Genomic DNA, 20899 nt, shown 5'->3' with positions numbered 1-20899 from the left:
CAAAATCAAGAGTTTAGGGTTTCATTCACAATTTTTTATATAAGAAATCAAAAGTCCTAAGATTTATAATTGTGTCCAATAAGTTCTTTACCTATTTGAAATTTTTTTTGAAAAAAAAAATTATAGAGGTAATAGACATAAATCAAAAGTTTAAAGTTCCATTAGACATAAAATACAATTTTCTATATAATAAATTAGTTAGTTTTAGAAAAATATCAAATATGTCAAGTATCTATTGGATGAAGAATATAATTGAAACATCAAGAATTTATTAGACCTTTTTTTTAAGTTTAGGGTGAAAGTCGGTTTTATTGTCATAGTTTTGAAGCTAACCAAGAAACAAACCGAATCAATCAATTTTATAAATAAGAAAATCAAACCGATATCTAATAAATAACAAAACCAATCAAGGGAATTGATGGCTTGGTTCTCGATTTTTAGCATTCACTTTTTCTTTCTTATTTCCACTTTATATATATATATATTGGAATTGGACATTTTTATTTCTTTTATTAGTCTTTTTTTTTTTCAAAATAATACACATATCTGCATCATAATAATTATTGACCATTTTTTAAAATAACTATAAATGCACCATAATATTTAAAACCAAGATGTTGAATTTTATACTAAAAAGTCAAGCCAACCTAATAATAGATCATTTAGATTCATTTTAATTCTTCAGTTTTTCAATTTTTTGTTACACCCTGTTAAATTACGTTGGTAATAACAATTTTAAAAGGGAAAGAAAATGAAGACATGTGACAGAACACCAAAATCCAATTCAACAGAACAAATATTTGTTTCATAGTAAAATATTACTAAAAAATGTGTCGTGTAGAATTGAGAAGGAGGTGTCTGTTACACACTTGCAAACATATTAGTAGACCTCACTTGCTCCTAAAATGGACAAACTCATTACACCTATAAATCTCCCACAACAATCCAGCCCTTTCTTCTAATCTCGACCATTTCTTTCTGAGGTAATCCAACAACTTCAAATAATTTCTTTTACTTAATTAAGCATGTCCAGTTTATTGCAGACAAGAAATTCAAGGGCTTTTTGTGATTCAATTTAGCTTAAATTGTAGTTTCTTCTCCATGATTGCCCTAAATTAGCTTGGTTTCTTATACTGTACTTTCCCCTTTTTATTTTTAATTTTCTGAAATATTACAACTAGACTTTACAAAACCAACGCACAACATTCTCTTTGGGAATCAAAATGTAGCAATGAATGTTTGGATTCTCTTGCAATCATTATTGTCTTTAAAAGGGGACCAATTTGTTTCAAGTCGCTCTCCTTTTTTGGGTGATGTCCCAAAAACCTCGGCCTCTGTCCATGTCTTTTCCCGACAATCCTTTGGACCATTGTCTGTCTCTTGCAATTTTTTTACCCATTCAAAATTTGAATGAAAAATGAAAACGACATAACTTTCTCTGACAGTTAAACGGGAGAGAAGTTTCAAAATTTTCAACACCACTCAACTCAATACTGTTGGTGGATGAAAAAGTCTGATCATTCTTTACCATTCACCAACTGTTTGATATTTGGCCTCATCCAATTCTTCTTCACCACCAATTTAATCTCAATACTCCCTTCTTTTTTCCTTTTTTCTAATTCAAGGACGACAACTTATCTACGTATCAGAATTCAGAATCATGGAAAACAATTCTTTCTTTTCTCACTTGACGTCTTTTTGTACGTCTGTCGTAATGTCGTGGAGTTTTAACAAGTTTTGAATGGACGTGTTGATGTCTCGCATCTACGGTTCAAACTTGTGATGAATAAAGTGAATATCTTTTTGGAAAGAGAATCTGTCTTCTTCATGAAGTATATAGGGAGGGGAAAATGATTAATAGAGATGTGGGGTTGAATGTACTGATGCAAACACTACATTATATTTGCTTGTAGGGACTCAAATTTCTGTTCCTTTTCCACCTTTTTCTCTTTTTTGAATTATTAATTTCACTGTTTCTTGCCCAATCACAAACATAAGAATTAGAGAGAGAGGAGATTGAGGTTTTCCATATATATATATACACATACATACACACATATGTGAACCACAAAGCCCCTGTGGACATGTTCCGTAAAGAAGAGAGTTTTCACTAGCTATTTCCCTTTGTGTGTATATATTAGTATCTTTGAACTTGTGTTCTGCACATATATTGAGATAAAGCAAAGCTGCTGGAAATGGAGACATCTCAGCCTCTTTCTATTGACAGCTTTTCATATAGTTGGCTAGTGAATATAAAGCCATCTCTAGAAAGCTCAGGTAACAACTCCTTTAGGACCTCACTCGATGCTTCCGATGAAGCTTCCTCCTTCATCGAGATGGACCCGAGAATGCCACCCTCCAAGAGATTTTTTAGGAATTCTCAAGACTTTAAATTTGATTTCCCTGTCTCGCCGCCTTCTCTCACTTTTGTACATGCCGACCAGCTGATTTCCAATGGTTGTCTTGTGCCTTTTTTCATTGATCCAGTGAAAGTTCAGAAATATGAGGATGAAGATTACAATCCAAATTTTCAAAAATCTTCCCACACAGAAAACGACGTCCATCCAGCCAATACTTCTGACTGCTCGTCGATGAGAAAGTGTCGGAAACTATCGAAGAAAGTGTTGCAGAAGTATTTGAGTTTTTTCAAGCCATTGTACCAAAGAATACGAGGTCATAGAGCATCAAGTTCCAAACCAGAAAATGTTGGTAGAAGATCCAAATCTATGAAGAATTGGGAATATTCATATGAAGCATCGCCACGGATAAGCGTAGCTTACTCTGCCGATGATTGGCGTAGATCCTGTGATTCCGAGAGCTCAATCTACGAGGCAGTCCTCCATTGCAAGAAATCTATAGGTATGTGAAGCATATTATAGTTTGATCATCATCAGAGTCAATATGGTACTAGTTTTTTTTTTATTGAACACTTTGTTTGGATTCTAATGCTTAATCAAACCTTTACCATCTACAGGAAGATGAGATCGAGTAATTTCAGACGAAAAATCAGGAGAAAGAAGTGAAAGCAGAGAGGATGATAATAAACAAAAGATTAATTCAAGACAGACAAACAGATGAGAGAAAAATGAGACATGAAATGATAACATCCACTAAGCTTTTTGTCCATTTCTTCTACTTTTTCTTAGATTCAAATGTACCATACCATTTTGTCTGTGAGGAAAGTAGAAGCTGTATAAATGAATAGGATTGCAAATTTCAGACCTTACAGAGGAACAGGAAGGGTCACCATAAATTTTGTTTGTCCTTGACTGTTATGTAATAAAAATCCATATAACATGAGAACACTTGTTTCAGTATGCCCGTGACCGAGCGAGCAGGTTCCTTTAGGTAAATACTCAAATGCCATATGAAGTTGATGAAGATGAATATAATTTTTGTTCTTTACTTGGAGTTCTGTAGATAAGTTAAACAATCAAGTGACTCTTTGTTCATATTTCTAATGAATATAATGCATTCGGACTGATATGATGGTAACATAAGAATGTCTTCTAGTTTGCATTTTGCCCTTTCTTGACAGTGGACTGAGTTTTTAGATGGGAATCCAATCCATATCTTAAAGACTTGGTAGCTATTCAATGAGGTTATAAGGAAATTGTGGTGGGGTCCCCTTCGTTGCTTTTGTTAAGCAAGGAATCCATAGCATGTTGTCTTCTTTTCATTTGCACATGAAAGCACTCCAACTTGCTTTTTCATTACATGTTCTTTATTGACAATAATTGTCGTGTTTTGTTTCTTCAATTCACCATGATTTTTAAGATGTTAACAATAATCTCATATAGTCTCACTCTAACCTAGGGGTATTGGGTGTTATTAAGTTGCATGATGTTGATTCTTAACCATGAAGTTTAGGAAACTTTTCTCTCCAGGGTAAAGAACACATGCAAAGCACGTAAAAATGTCAAAATTTAAATTTATAGTTTTAAATCCACCGACGCATGTTTTTTATTATACATACATCTCAACTATAAGTGAAAGAATGTATCAATTTGGTATGTACCCACTCCTAAACAGTTATAACTCATTGATATCAATTATATTTATTGGACTCAATAGACACATACATTCAAAGAATCATCTCCCATCAGTTCGAAAAGTTGCATCCTATCACGCATCAATTACACCTAACAGAGACATATATTCGAAAAGTTGTCCTATCTAGAAAGGGTGAGATAGAAATTTTTAAATAAAATAAAATAAAGGGTAAAAGAGGAAACAAAGGATTTTCCTATATTGCCTCATTTATATAGATTTAAATAGATTATAGATATAGATTACATATTTACCTCCTATGTTTTATCTCTAGGTGCACTTTGATTTTCGTGCTTAAGAATATTGTTTTATTATTATTTATGTAATAAGTCATTCTTATCTTATAATTAAAACTTATCCAATGACTTTGTCCTTAATTAATAAGGAGTATTAGAATAATTCTATACTTTTTAAGAAAATGAAATGCAACTTTCATTGTGAATATATATATATGAAAGAAGGGCATCCAATAAATCAAGCCCATAAAAGGAAGCCCTATAAACCCTATAAGAAAAAAAGACTACAATAAAAAATAAATAAATAAATAAGACCTAATAAATAATGATAGAAAGAATTTGCCATCGGTGCCTAAAGAGACACATAGAACCTAACGAGAGGCTAAATGTCATTAGGACCCTCTCAATTTCTCTAAGAGGTTGTTTGTTACATGGAAATCTAAGATTCCCGTGGAGTGGGCATCTAGACTACCTCGTTTGTTTTATGATACTATAAGATGCCCAAGTATCTAGAGATTTCTGGCCATTCTAGAATGTCCCTACAGAGAACATCTCGAGAATTTTGGATATCCTTCTGAAACATAGGTTTTCTAGATTCTCGTGTTGAGGACATCCCCTTTTCACTTTTTAATCTTTCCCTATATATATATATATATACACTCCTCTTTGTTTTCATTTTATAATTAAAATAAATATTGTATTTCACTCTCTTTAATTATATTTTTTTTACTTTTTAGAAATATATTAAAATTAATATTTATTTTATAAAAAAATCTTAAATTAATATATATTATTATGTTGAGAAAAATATAAAATAAAAATAAGATTTTCAAAAATAGAAAAATAAGAAAAACTATTTACACAAAATAGCGAAATTTTAATCTTCTTTGATAGAGGCTGATAGAAGCCTATCAATGATAGAAACTGATACAAGTCTATCAATGTCTATTAGTGTTCTTTTGTTATTTTTGTAAATGGTTTAACTGTAAAAATTTTCCAAAATAAAATAATATAACTATGTTAATTTAAAAAGAAATTCAAATTAATAAAAACAAATACGTATGTTATTTAAGTTCAAATTACACTAAGTTAACTATAAATTAATAAAAAGTCATAAAGGTATTCTTGGAACATTATGTAAATTTAAAACATTCCCGAGTAGAAGTCTTACGAAACAAACACAGTCATCCAAATATTTCCAAATATCTTTAAAAATATTCTTACAAAACAAACATGATTGTCAAAGGATGTTGAACATTTGTAATCTCTAACATCTATAATTATTTTTATTTAGATATTTCGATTATCTATATTCCCAGAAAACAAACGACCATCAAGGTTCGGTTGTTCATCTTCTACATATACCTCACAACAAAGCGTATAAACCGGGCGTGCCACAAGAATTCCCCCTCTCGGTAAAAGAATGCTCTAACTATAGTTGTTAATCCTAGAACCTTTCCTAGTTTTCAACCCATTCAACCAATATGGCATATTAAATCCTACATCCTTAAAGAAATTTTATTTTAATAATAATAACAATATTAAAAAAAAAAACATAAGTTTAACTATCATTTCAACAAGACTAGAGAGATTTGACCTTTTGACCTCTTCATCGATACTACAAATAACTCATCACTTTGAATTTTTGGCTAAGGATAGAGACAATAATGGAACTTTAAAAGTAAGAGTAATCAAACAAAGGGCAAGATTCTATTGGGAGAGAGTAGGAGTTGGGGAGCGTAGAACTATGAGCTCCACTCCTCGTTTAGTCCAAGGAGTTTATGATCCCCACAACTAAAGAAATTCAATTTTATGCCTTATTAACTTCTTATATTGTGGGCATCAAAAGTTTACAACTCTCCAAGCTTCACAACTATTTAAAGTTCACAACTCCGCTTCTTACCCCAAACACGTTAAGAATTAAAAATGTTGTACCACCTAATCCATAACATACCAATCTCCACCAGTCTCATTCTATATTTGATTTCTCTGAAAATGATGATGACAATTCGAAGGTTGTGAGGGCCAATCCTAGACCTAAGAGATGCGACTTTATTTCTTATACATGATTAAATCAATACCTCTCCTACTCTGCAATACAATTTAATCAAATCATGATTGAAAAATTGAACTAAACAGATTTTATTAGATACAACCCATGTTTAATTGAAACTAATAAAGGGTTCATTTGATTAAAGTGTGAAACAGAAATTCATCATAATAAATCTCAATAATTGATAGATTCTTCATGATTGGTTCAAAACTGAGCCAACTGATGGATGACAACAGAAGCAATCATAAGATTTGGACCAAATTTTGAATCTCTTGGCTCCAAATTCAGAATGATAATGTCTTCCAACTCTGCTGCTTAGTTAATACAAAACAGAAATTTCATTCTTCATCAGCTCAAAATTTTCATCTTGCAAACTACAGTTGAATTTTTACTCTGAAAGAAGTGTTTTTTTTTTTTTTTTTAATTCTCTTCAACTGTGAATGAAGGAGACTTGAGTTTAGAGGTAGAAATTTTGAACAATGCCCACCAATTTAGGCTAAAAAAATCCAAAACCCCATCTTTTTAGATATACAATATCTGGCTCAGATCCTCTCTAAACCACAAAAACTTCAAAAATAGAAAGGCACTTGGATCGAGGAAACGAAGTGTATCTTCGACCAAACGTAAGCAATTGCATACTTTAGCACTTGAATATAGCTTTTTGGTGGCAGGCAAAGGGTTCAAAAAAGTGGTTAAACTCTTTAACTTTTCTCTTGTACAAAGCTAAGATTCAATGGAACTATTTAAGGTGCATGAATTATAGTCACATCACAGGCCACTGAAGCATCCTCAGACCAAACTTTCAGTTTCATCTCTGAGCATAATGATGAACATGGGCTCCATTTATGCTCATGTGTCTGCTGCAAAATTGTAGCTTTCATTTTTTGGTGTGCTTGATATTATAAACAGTTATTCATGAACACTCTTGAATATTTAAGGCTTTTAGCAGGTCATTTGAATACTTTAAATTCATCATTTCAATTGCTACCAAACCCAAAAAGACTCAAAACTGGTTCAGGATGATGGGCAACCATTGCACCACATCCTCAAACAGTCTGTTATTAAAAACCTTATCTCTTTCTGAATACCAACAAGATTTGCCTAGTCCTTTTCAATTTCTTAATGCTTCATTATTATCTTCGTATTTGGCAACTTTACTAGTGCCTACTTCATGCAGAAAAGCTCTTAAAGACTTGAGGATAATTGTGCTTAAAAACCAAAAAGTAAGTAGCCATGGTAAACTCCTATTCTCTGAGAAGAGATAAAAGAAAAAAAAAAACGATTCAAGGCGTAAATGGTTCCCACCTCCCAAAAGACCTTTCAAAGAATACAAGATAGCTGACCAACAAATTGGTATTAAAACAGATCCAATCCTGCTTTTTTTTTCTTAAACAGTGTTAGGCTTTTAGCTAATGGACTAAAAAGTGTTGGCTAAGAATGAGAAGTTTGTCACATGTCTATAGCAAGAAGGAGGAGACATGGACAAAATATGCTAGGACAAATGACAAAGTATGATAAAATTACCTCTCTGTCTCTTTCTACTAGTTTTTTTGCCAGACTTGTTGGATTTTCTGCTTTTCCACCATAGAAGCACAGTGATGGGTGGCCTTTACGAGCTTTGTCCTTCTATCGTTTCTCTATCAACATTTTCCGTGGGGACCAAGACTTCCCACATGCGACCTGTCGTTGCGAGTCATCCTTCAGTCACTTTAGTTGCTAACAAGACAGACTAGCAAAGTCATAAATATGCATATATTTGCCAGTTAAGTTGTGGGGTTCCCTTGATAGTGTCCTTAAGCTATGGAGGATTTATGAGACAATGATAACTAAAGGTTCAAGTCTATCCTATTGCCATAGAATTGAACAGAACACCTTTATGTATCAATGCAAATTCTTTGCCCCAAGGATTCAATCCAATTCAAGATCTTTCTGTTCACAAAACTCGGCACAAACCAAGCTCGGGTTTTTCCCGGCATGTGATGTCAAATAATTGAGTTCTACATTGTTACTGTACGATTACCGTATGCCCCGAATAGATCACTGTCAAAATGAACTTTCTAAGAAGGCTTGTAGGGAATGAATTTTAGGAAAGTTAGAACAAAATGGTCTGTGCTAAAACCAAACTCCATGACTTATGTCTGAGGATTTTCCAAAAATCCTACTCAAAAGTTTTAGGACAATGACCATATATCAGTTATCACATGCCTTTTCTTTGTCTCAATATCTAGGAATGTTCATTGCACTACTGCAGCAATGATGTAGATGAACTTTTCAGGTTTCGATAAATTAATCGAACCTTGAATTCCATGTGACAGCGATGGAAGTGTTTTTACATCAAAAAGATTCACTCTGTTGATGTCAAAAAGCTAGGAATTGGAGGATGCCACTTCTGTGAATAGAGCCATGTTCAAATCTTGAATCCAAATAAAATTTCCTTTTGAGACATTGTGCTGAGTAAAGCGTATTAAATCCTACATCCTTAAAGAATTTGAATTGTTCCATTTTTTTTTTATAATCATTTGGATTTTAGAAACTCTTTTTCTTTTTTTTTTTTTATTTTTTTTTTTTTTTTTTTTTTTTTTTTTTGTAAGTTTTCTAAACTTGCTTGGATTTCAAAAACATTTATAAAAAGTAGATAACAAAACAAAGAAATCTATAAGTAGAACTAATGTTTACCAACTTATTGTTTAAAACCCAAACAGTTTTCAAATGGAACCTCAATGTTGTTTGTAGATGCAAAACTTGCATAGAGAGCAACAGAGTATAATCTTATGGACAAACAAATGATATGCAAACTAGTGGAATTTCCCTTATAACTGTCATTTCCTTCTAAGATAGACAACAAAACATATAGTAGATGATGGACTGACTGTCTATCATAAATATCTTCCAAATAAGACACGTCTAAACACCAGAAGTTAAGATTTCAGCAGAAACCTTCTGTCCGAAAGAAGTTTATTGCCCATGTAACACTAAAATCTACTTGGAGCTATAAAAACTGTTATTCAAATGTAGATGATCTAGAATGCTAATTAAGATTTTTGTGATTTAAACTGTTTTTGCCATGTTTAATGGTTTATCTAGAGCTCTTGAAGCTGGTATTCCCCCGTTTTGGGCCGAAACTAATTCCCTAATTCTATAGAATCTTTTGATTGGGAAAGCTAGATTCACGAAAGAGGTTCAGGTTTTCGTTTGACTCTTTTCGAGATCTTCATCATCATGGTTCTATCCATGTCTTTCTTTGAGCTAATCGTAGGAGTAATTCTATCACTCATGAGTTAGCTATCCATGCGCAAAGATTCGATTATTTGGTAATCTGTGAAGGCCAACTTCCATAGGCAAATTCCACCCTTCTTTTTTATTCACTTTGTCCTTAAGTTTTCTTTCTTATTTCCTTCTATTGTGCTTGAAAAAAATCAAGAAACATTTTCATTCCAAAAAGGTGTGCAAAAACAAAGAAAATAAAGTCCTAGAGCATGTTTTGGCTTCCCATAAAAAAATTTAAGAAGTCACTTATTATTCTATGTCACGCATACTTAACTTTAGAGCTTCTATGATTGAATCATTGAAAAGGAAGATGCACATTATTAGTATAGACGATAACTACATCATGTACCCCTATGTGCGCCTCGAGTACTCGAGTGTCACAACACGACATTGGTTCATCCTACTATGTTAAGTCCGACTAACTAATTACTTTTTTTTGCAGGATGGGGATCAAACCTCTGACTACTAGGAAGGAAGGTCGTGCCAATTACCATTGAGCTAAGCTTATTTTGGCAAATAATAGTTTATGTTCATATGATATAACCTGTTTTGTTTATCAACTTAATTTTAATTGATATAGTGACGTGTTTCAAGTCAAAAGTTATTCACCCATGTCTCCTTTCAGGCTTCAGGAATTTTCCATTCTACATGTTCATGCATCACAAGACGCACCAACCTCATTACTACATATATTCTCCACTAATACCTTTTGTTCAAATCTACACCTCATCTTTAATCACTCAAAATCTATGAAACACAAAAACAAATACGGATAGGAGATACGGATACGACGATACATCAATTTCTAAAAAACTAGGATACAAATTTGTCGATAATATGTTTTTTTATTTAAAAAATCCACATATCTGTAAATTTAATATAAAGAAGCTAAATACAATCCACTTAAAAATATAACATGTCAAGTTAATAACAATAACAAAATACAATACAAACACTAAAATACAATACAAAAGCAATATCAGAGATATTGAAATACAATGATCAATAAAATACAATAGAAAAAGTTGGTGGCACATTGGAGTCAAATCAATCAAAGAAGAAGAAGATTAGAGGGGGAAGTGCGGAGGTAAATAAAGAACTTCCTTGAATTGTTGAAGATAATCAAGTGGGTTATTTTTTACTTGACTTTGTGGGGACTCAACGTGAAAATGAAGATCACACGATTTTAGGTTTTGGTCATTTATTTTTTTCTTCTTTTAATTTTGGGTTGGGGCAGTGTGCTTTTAAAATAGACTGCTTAGTTTTGGAAGGGACACGTATCCTTAAAAAAAGCCAAATCACATATCATGTGCAGCATTCATTCTTAGGATATGTATCCAATATTGATTCTCTACCTCACATGAAGTATTTGTGCTTCATAACTCAAATTCAATTTAATATTTAATTTTACACTTTTAAATGTCATTTTCACATTAAAAGCATGTTTTGGAGTGATTTTGAAATGACAAAAATGATTTTAGTCATTCCAAAACTACTTCCAAACATGTCATTCATTATCTTTCTCCAACATTTTGGAGGAACACACTTTTTCAAGCAAAAAGAAATTAATTTAGTGATTTCAAAATTACTTCCAAACATGTCCTTCATTATCTTTTCTCCAACATTTTGGAGGAACACAATTTTTCAAGCAAAAATAAATTAACTTTTGACAATTAATTTCTTCTTTTTTTTTTTTTTAAGTACAATCAACCATTTAAATCCCATGGTTTTAAGTTTTTTGAAAATAAAGTCAATTTCTTACCGTGATTTTCACGAAGAGTTGATTTCTTAGCAACATTTCAAAAAAAAAATGTGCAGGTTAGTTAACTAACAAGAGCCAAGCGTTTCTAAGAATGAATGCTACACATGGAATGTAATCATGAAGAGTTTTTCCTTGTAGGGGGCACCTCCCCACTAGAACCTAAATTTCAAATGTTAGTTTGTTTATTATGAATTTCATAATCAAACCTCCTGTATAAATTCAAACTCCAAACATACCTCATATACCTAAATATTTTTATATGCACAAACCAATTCAAATCAAGACTACTCAAATACAGATTCCTACATTCCAGTTCTCTACTTAGTCTAAAGGCAGCTAAATATTAAAGCAATTAAAAATTCGATGCAAATAGATCATAAATAAAAGTAGAAGCTTAGACTTCTCGACGACAAACAAACTACATAAACCCAAACATACAGATTTATTACTATTATTAAAAAAAAAAAAGCAGCAGCCGAAAGACAAAGAACCATATAATTAATTACTCGGGAAGGCAAAGAAGCTTGGGGTTGACAAGGAAAAGCAAGGTACATTGGTGCAGAATTTATCAATCTACCCAAAACTTACTGAGTGCAGAGTAAGCATGCAGCAGCAGCAGAAAGGCTTCTAACTTCTACTTGAGAAACAAGGGAAAAGTAACAGAGCTGCCTTGCCAGAAAAAGAAAACAAGACTGCTAAGAGAGAGATGAAGTTAAGCCTAACCAGACAAAAATGCCACATAATCTAATTCTTCTTCTTCCCTTGAAGTGGCCACATTGGGATTTTGCTCAGAACCTTGGCATCAAAGACAGCATACTGCTTCTTGAGCTCTATCAAAGCCTTCTCGGCAATTGGGTCAACCTGGTCTTCATACTTCTCATAAAGAACTGGCACAGTGTGTAGCAATACAAAGGCTGATTTTCAAGCATCAAATACACATCAAATTATCAATATGTAAGAACATATTTTCAATTATAAATGCAAGAGGTTTGGTGATTTCTCATCCAAAACTGAAAGAGCGGTCCTTACATATGTATAACAAGGTCAGAAAATTGCACCAGTTGCCAACTATTGATAGAACCCATAAGCCAATAAAAGCCTGTTGATGGTATCAGACATCCTCAGTGGCATTACCAGAGTAATCAATAAACAAAATGGTGATAAAAAAAGTTTCAGAAACTACTAAAATTGTTATTTCCAATAGATGATCAAGCCTAGAAATATTTCCTTTGTTTCTTCCCTTCTCTGAAACACATTTACTCATGAGATAATAGCATTGAACTTACACTGAGAAATTTCTTCAAATCTCTTCCAAAAGCAATATCACGTAAAGTGGAGATTACATGGTTGATTTCAATTCTCAGTGAAGAGACAACCTCAAGCAGGCAATCTTCAGGAACTCTAAAATCTGGGATTTGAGGTGGGGTCCTACACAAACATGAAACAACACGAAATATAAGTATAAAACCAAACCAACAGACTATTTATTGCATCAAATTTTGTAAGTCGAAGCCCTTACTTGTTGATAAACGTATTGGCATAAGACCACAAGAAAACTATAGCCAGTAAAAGAATTAATATATGGCACACAAGAGTGATTAATTGGTACTCAAGCAGCTCAAAAAGAAACCACAAGGCAGTGACACCCCCAAGGACGCCTGCAGAGTTCTTTTTGTTCCTCCAAAGAAAAACATCAGCAGCTGCAACCGGAAGTAATTATAACTTATAAGAAAAGTTTCCTCAAGGATAAAGACAGGAAAGTGGTGAGGGGTAGAACTACAGAAGAGTGTAACTGCAATGTCACGTTCTACAGAAATTTGTATGTGGAGAAAAAAAAAGTCTATCTAATCAGTTCTAATCAGTTTTCAATTCATGTTAATGTAGTTATTATATTATACAAAGAAATTTGTATACAATTCAATATTCCATAACTATTCATTTAACCATAGAACACTAACAGGGGATTGTAATCCATAAACAAGCTAACCATGCAAACATTTGAGCCTATAGCCCCAAGTGGAGACCCCAGAATTTCCAAACAGAGGAGTTAGGTGCATGCACCTAATTGTTACAACTTTGAAAGAATAGATATATATTCGGGAGAGCTTTCCAAATTTGCTTGAAACAATTCTACTAATAGATTAATAATAAATTAATAATGGGTAAGTATTGTTTCTGTAGTCGTCTGGTAAACAGACTAGAACAGAACTAGACCTTTTCCTTTCAGCCGTTTATCTCATCAACCACAGTATTCTTACGAAATACGAACTACAATGTAGAAAGAATAACATATTGTTTTAAACTACGATCTGCAGCAGAACGTCAAACAAAATACCCGTTACCCTATTCATAAATAAAGCAGCAAAACTCAACTTTGCCCATTGCAGTAACTGAGTACTTTTCTAATGCGCAGATACATCAGTTACTCTTATCATTGTCATGGTTTTGAGTATCTAACATGAAAGTAGGAAGCCTAAAGATTATGTTCAAATCTGATCCAACAATTGTAAATACCATTGAGGACATGTTGAGGATCCTACATAGGTATGATGAAGAGACCTCAAAATATATGTTACTCTTTTCCTTGCCAATTAGCAAATCGATTTTGAGATAATACCTCATGTTTATCTAATATAACTGAAACCACAATGTATGAAGCCATAACGCTAAGCTACCTTTTTCATGCAGGTTAAAGAGGAAAAAACTATATGTTGTGACATTGGACAGTCATCCGATCTCTGATGTAAAAGCGTTTCTTCTTTTAGCATTTACAACTAAAATTCTCCTTTATCCAAACGGATAAATAAAATTTATTTGTAATCCCTTTGGATTGGTTTTTCTCCCTCTTGTACCATTTCATTCCATCAATTAAATTATTTCCTTCCAAAAAAGCAAGAAAACATCGGACAGTCATTCAATCGAACGAAAAACTGAAAGAAATTGCGCAAGTACATCTCAACAATAACATTGTAGAAAGATAGAAAGGCATTCGATAAGTAAGAATGACAAAGCATAATCCAAATCTTCCATTAACCGATCAAAACGCGAAGAGAGAGAGAGAGAGGGATCAGAGAGTACGTTTTCCACCGCCCAAGACTGAGTGGACGGGCTTATCTCTGCCGAAGAGCCTATAAACGTGGGATTTTACAGCATCGACTTTGGAAGGCCGGTCATCATCAGAGCCGGAGGAAGAGGATGAAATGTGGTCGTTGATCTTGCCGGAGATCTTGTCAATGACCGAATCTGGCTCCCCTGGTTGGTCAGCCATGGATCTTTGCAGCAAAATTGAAGAACAGAAAATGGAAAGGAAAGAAAAAAAAAACCGTCTCCGAAGCAGAGACGAGAGGACCAAATAGAAGTAGAGAATGGGGAATGCAATATTATGAGCTATTTAAACGTGTGCGTGGAAAACTAGAGAAGTAACGCAACTAAACCCACCTAAAAAAAAAAAAAAAAAAAAAATCCATTTTTTGGTTTAATTTAAACAACGTGATCTGAAATTCGAAAAATAAAATAAAATTTTTAAGGCCATATTCCAAATTCAATAGATTTTAGGCGTGAAATATATCCTTGAACTTTTTTAATAAGTCGTGGTTTAATAGGGAGTCTTCTTAAATGTAAAAAAAATATTTAAAAATATTTATACTTTATTGTTTGTTAAATATTTTTTAGATTTTCTATTTATAAGAAATTTTTTTTAATTGGGAGGAAACACCAACATGAATCGATGGAGGCCCAAAGATATATTAATGTCGCACAAAATTTAATTGTACACGGATAGATTTATATGTTAAAAGTGTTGAATACCTATTAGATACAAATTAAAAGTTTATTATTATTATTATTATTATTATTATTATTATTATTTTAGGAAAATAAATTTATGAACTTATTCATTTCGAAAGGGGATTTTCAAAAATAGAAAATCAAGAAAAACTATTTACACAAAACAACAAAATTTAATCTTCGTTAATAGATGTCTATTAGTGATGGAACTAATAGATGTTGATAGAATACTATCAATATCTATCAATGTTTATTTTGCTAATTTTGTAAATAGTTTAACATATTTTCTTTCACTACTTGAAACTTTATTGACTATATTTATAATTTAACTATTTTTTAATCTTGTTTGAAATGACAAATATTAAAATACGATGAAATTGAATGCTTAGTTTATACAAAATTTAGAAAATCCTTCGCATTTTGATCGTTAGCTATGATTTTTTTTTTTTTTTTCATAAAATCAAATAAAGAAATTGATTTGAGATCCATCCATTAGATTGTACATTTAATATTCATTTTAATTTACTCTAATATAATTTTCATTAAGGAAAACAACTACAACTTTTCATTATCATACCTCGTGCAAGATATGGAATTCAGGACGTGATAAAGTGCTCTTTGTATTTCGTGTCCAAACTATTTATTAACTTTCGAAAGTTATAAAAATATCCTTAAATTTTTAAAAATAAATTAAAAAATACTATTATTATTATTTTTTATGAGAGTAATTTGCTGAGTGGAAATCTAAGATTTTCCTAGAATGGACATCTTGATTATCATGTTTGTTCTGCGATAAAATAAGATGTCCAAGAATTTTCAAATGTCTTCTTCAAATATAGATTTTCTTGATTCTGGACATTCCCTTTTTACTCTTTTTTAGCCCTTCTGTTTTTTCTTATATATATCTATACATCACTCTTCTTTAATTTTAACTTATAATTAAAATAAATATCGTCGACTATGTATTTCACTCTCTTTGATTATATTGTAATTGTCTTTATTTTTTTTTAAATATATCCAAATTTAAGTTTAAATTAATTTTATTTTATAAAAAACTTAAATAAAGATATATTGTTTCTTTTGTGAAAATACCAAATAAATTATATTAATTTAAAAAGAAATTCAAATTAATAAAAAAAATGTTATATGAGTTAATATTATATTAAATTAATTACAAATTAATAAATAGTTGTAGGAGCATTCTCGAAACATTAGACAAATTTAAGATATTCCCAAGTAGAAAACTCACAAAACAAACACAGTTATTTAAGTATCATTAGATATCTTCAAAAATATTCCTAAAACAAACATGGTTATCTAAGGATATTGGACATCTGTAATTTCAAATATCTTAGGCATCTTAAGATTCCAATTATGTAAATTCCCAAAAAAAACAAACGGTCTCTCAGTGTTTCGTGTCAATTGAACTTTTCAAAAGTTTCAAAAACACTTTAAACTTTGAAAAAAAAAATTTACTTATTATTAATATTTGAACGGTTAATATTGTTTTACTTTTCTATTTTCACGTTTTTTTCCATCTCTTCTTTAATGTCCTCTTACTCTCCTTTTTGTTAATTATTTGATATTTATTTATCTACAAAATAATAAATAAATGAATAATAGTATTGTCCATTTTAGTTAAGGTATAAACAAGATGAAACATAATAATGAAATAATGAAAATACCAAGGAATTTTAGGACTTAATTATTTTAATAAAGTTGTAGCTAATAGTTGAGTGTGTTAATAGCCAAATACATATTTTATTTTACTATTTATCGTTTTGGTATGTTTTAAGAGATATTTTGATTTATGAATTTTGTGGGATTTTGTAGTATTTTATGTTATAACTTAGAGTTTTTGTTTTTATTTTGGTTGCTGAGAAAATTGGGATGAGAATGAAAAAAACGGAGAAAAAAAAAAAGAGTAACTCTATGAAAAATAAATGGGAATATCTATATAATTTGTTTTAGAACTAAATCTTATTGATATCAATTGACCTAAGCACTCATTGATATCTTAAAAATTAATTAAATCCCTTTTAAATTTGGAGGCGAGAGAGGGGGTGAGGGATGGTAACAAATTTTGGGTTAACGTTAGATATATATATTAATTCAAACATGAAGATGTACCGTTATAACTTAAAGTTAACTTAATTATTAATAAATTGAAATCAATAGTATCAATATCTACATAGATATTTCAATCTTTAGTAAAGATATATACACCTTCAATCAACATGTTAAAAGTCAGAATCTCCCGCTCCACGTGTTGTTGAACTTTAAAAATTTTAACTAAAATTCTAAAATGTCAATATAAGTTTAATTCAACTAGCATAAAGTATGAACAATAGATTAGAAGTTTGAATTCCTCCACTACACATATTCTTCAACTGAAAGAAGAAGAAAAAAAAAAAAACCTCCAAAATCCTTTTTTTCACAATTAGAAAAATTATTTGTATAACATCATAGAAAAATCAAAACAAAATAAACTAAGTTTACTAAGTATAAAAAGGGTAGATAGATTTGAACTATATATCTCTTAATTGTTAACATATATATATAATTAAGTTGTGCTCGTTTTGGCATAAAATGGATTTAATGCTACATAAGGATGTAATTTCATTTTTCTCATTAATCCCTCCTCCCTTTACAAATTATTTATTAATTATTATCCCTTTTAAATTAAAAGTACACCATTTTAAAAACAAGTTTGAAGAATTAGATTTTAAAAAAATAATAATAAATAATAATAATAAAAAGTGAGATTCTTTTACATAAAAGAATTACATAAAACATCATTTTCATGCCATATATTTCAAAGATATCTTGAATTTTTTTCAAGAGAGACTTTTAGTATTATTTTTGGATAAATTTACTTTTTTATTTTTTTAAATTTTTATATATATTTCCTTATTTACGAAGCTCCCTTAATGATAGAGAGAAAAAGTACATTTATTACAGATAAATGTGATTTTTTTTCCGTTTTCAAATGGAGAGAGAAAATGCATTTAATAAAAAAAAAATCATTCAATCGGAAAGTGAAAATGTGATTTTTGATATTATGTGGTATAGTTCATTGTTTGTTTTGAGTACTATTTGTTTTCATGTAATATATTTCGTTGTTTATTTGGCATATACCTAAGGTATTATGATATGTATGTCTTTCTAAGTAGGTATCACTTGTGTGCCTGTAATATATTCATCCGATGTCTTATATATATGTCATTCTAATGCCAATTTTATATGTTAGTCTGACTTATTTGAATTGTCTAATGACTCATTCTAATGGCACTTTTATATGCCAGTATTATCTAGGTGATGTTTGGACAACCATCCTCTTACATCCAGCACAAGGCCCTCAAGTATGTTTATTGAAGGATCTCATATCTAAGAGTTTCATGAGCGCGTTCGGATCGCTCCGATCTCACCATGAACGAAATATAAAATTATATATTCAACTCATACAGTTATGCAAATAAACTCTAATTAACGGCATGTTGTGAACAACAAAAACATAAGGGAAAAAGTTCCATACCAGTTGAAGACTATCTTCAAACTTCAGAACTCCTACGCAGCGGAAACCCTCCAGCAGACCTACCAACGCCCGGCGGGAACGTAGCAGCACGAACAATGAAACTCACGACCGCAACGGGGATGATACCACCACTAATGAGCCCCGAGTATTCTCAGAGTTAAAACGCAAAGGGTGGGCTTTGATGAATTTGGTAGAAGACGGAGGAAAATACAAATCGTGTAGGCGATAAGCAAGTGGGAGGGTTAAGGCCGCTATCGCATAGCAAAAATGCTTATCGTCTAGAGGAGCTACACGACCATGTAGGATTTACTGAACGATCGTTTAGGAAAAGGTGTACGATCGTTTAGTTAAATCGGCACACTATACGATCGTTTAGAGAAGCTATCTGATCGTGTAAGCAGGAATGTACGATCGTTTAGCGCGAGGAAGACGATCGTTTAGGTGGAGAGACGACTATCGTATAAGCTCTCGAGCGATCGTTTTACAAAACATCAGCGCACTTTCACGAAACCTTTTTGGACGAATGACGGATTATCGATTGCATAATTCAAAAATAAAAACTTTTTCATTTTAACTCATCGGTTACCATAACCGATATTGTCCACTAACCCACGTCTAAACGTGATATTAGGATTAATTATCATATAATTAATCAATCAACTAATTAATAAATATAATCATATTATATTTATATCTTATAGTTTGATATCACATATCTACTATAGTATTTTCTTCTCTGCTTGATATAAATCATATTTATATCTAATTTCCTCCAAAATAATGTATTTTACACATTTGTCAATTATATCATATATTAACCAGTCCAATTATATCATATATAATCAAACTTCCTCTTGTCAATTTGAACATTTCAAATTAACCCAAATACTGGTTCTCGACTTTATCCAAGCTACCCAGGGGACCTAATGGACATGTGGCTCGAAGCTCCAACAGTACGTGAATAGCTGACTAAACTCTTAAGCCATGAGATTCACCATCTGTTAATTGTTACACATTCCACTAAAGACCAACAACTGAACTCTTTTTACCACAAACATATTTCTATGTTCATCAGATGACCATTCATGAGTACGATGACCCTTCACAGATGCTCGTAAGTACAGCTAGGCCAATTTACCGTTTTGCCTCTGTAGTTACATCTCACTCCTTAAGTACCGCTGATTCCTCTAATGAACAATACAACATAGTCCAACTATGTGTGAACACCTTTCGGGCCAAGAGAATGTGTGTGGCACTGCATCGTTCAAGCCCCGGAACCAGCCCTTAAAGGAGCCATCTATCTACTTATCCCTGTCTCGGGGAAGGAGTGAATTTCACTTGTGTAGCTGAGTTCCCAGCTCCCAAATCAGATCAATCCCTAAAATGGTAGGTTTGAATCGGCGACCTGACCACTCGCACCCATATAAATCAATGGACCGCCCTCAATGGCAGGATTTCTCAACTCACTCAGGATTGAGGTCATGTTACCTATGGTCATCCTAGTGAAGTGAAGTCTCTTTCATGAACGGTGTTATATAATGAGACGTTAACACTTCGTGGTCAAGTCTTATACAAACTCTTTCATGAATGATCAGGATTAGACCATCTGTGAGATTTAGATTTCTTTTCATGGTTTTTTCAACTTTCAGTTTTGATGTTTGAAAATTACTACTAAGAATTCTTTTCAGACTTATTTAGTATCATTTATGATTTATGGGTACCATATTTTTTGTTTTAATATTTGAATTTAATGGACTTTTGAATCTACCATATTTATTTAGCATTTATTTCATCATAAAAAGGGTGTCGTTTTAAGTTCCATACATGTATGTATTTAGTAACAACTTAACTTCAGTCCTAGGGGGTCGGGTCGTTACACCCTGTGTTTTTGGGCTCAATTAACATGCTATCGAGTTTATATTCAAAGTATTTGAGTTAATCAAGTCATTCGTGATGAAGTTTCAAAGCATGGAGATGCAGTTCTCAGCGAAGAAGAAGACCAAAAGTTGATCGTGTTGTGTAGTCTCAGGTTAACGATCGTTCGGATTTAACTAAACGATCATGTAGATTTTTCTATGCGATCGTGTAGTATTTACTAAACAATCATTTAGCTAATGCTAAATAATGGGGTAAAATTTTTGCTCTATCGCATAGCGTTGGTTGCCCGATTACGTAGACGCTGGAGGTAAACGATCGAGTGAGAGCATTTG

The 20899-nt window shown here is 31.9% G+C and overlaps 2 protein-coding genes across 7 annotated transcripts; one reads left to right on the top strand and one right to left on the bottom strand.

Annotated features, from left to right (window-relative positions):
• Positions 1 to 2000: 2000 nt before the first annotated feature.
• Positions 2001 to 14771, bottom strand: LOC120070279 (reticulon-like protein B5). Of its 6 annotated transcripts, none has more exons than XR_016531957.1 (7): positions 14447 to 14771; positions 12888 to 13068; positions 12655 to 12796; positions 12398 to 12467; positions 11957 to 12282; positions 7864 to 8019; positions 2001 to 2853 (listed from the first exon to the last, which is right to left on the bottom strand). XR_016531957.1 is itself a non-coding variant. In XM_039022199.2 (5 exons), the coding sequence occupies exons 1-5, from the start codon at positions 14634 to 14636 to the stop codon at positions 12113 to 12115; spliced, it is 753 nt and encodes a 250-aa protein (XP_038878127.1). In that variant the 5' UTR covers positions 14637 to 14771; the 3' UTR covers positions 11792 to 12112. The 6 variants fall into 6 exon arrangements, 1 of the variants encoding a protein (XP_038878127.1); XR_016531958.1 differs by having other exon boundaries at positions 12092 to 12282; XR_005479846.2 differs by lacking the exon at positions 2001 to 2853 and adding an exon at positions 6403 to 7196.
• Positions 2196 to 3405, top strand: LOC120087200 (putative membrane-associated kinase regulator 6). The gene is made up of 2 exons (XM_039044110.2): positions 2196 to 2859; positions 2975 to 3405. Exons 1-2 carry the CDS (start codon positions 2196 to 2198, stop codon positions 2980 to 2982), a joined length of 672 nt encoding a protein of 223 aa, XP_038900038.1. The 3' UTR covers positions 2983 to 3405.
• Positions 14772 to 20899: the final 6128 nt, after the last annotated feature.

This window comes from Benincasa hispida, chromosome 1 (assembly GCF_027475165.1).
Source record: "Benincasa hispida cultivar pf3 chromosome 1, pf3_genome.v1.1, whole genome shotgun sequence".
NCBI classification, from domain to species: domain Eukaryota; kingdom Viridiplantae; phylum Streptophyta; class Magnoliopsida; order Cucurbitales; family Cucurbitaceae; genus Benincasa; species Benincasa hispida.
Note: the sequence above shows the minus strand (reverse complement) of the source record. Positions and strands in the feature narration are given on the sequence as shown.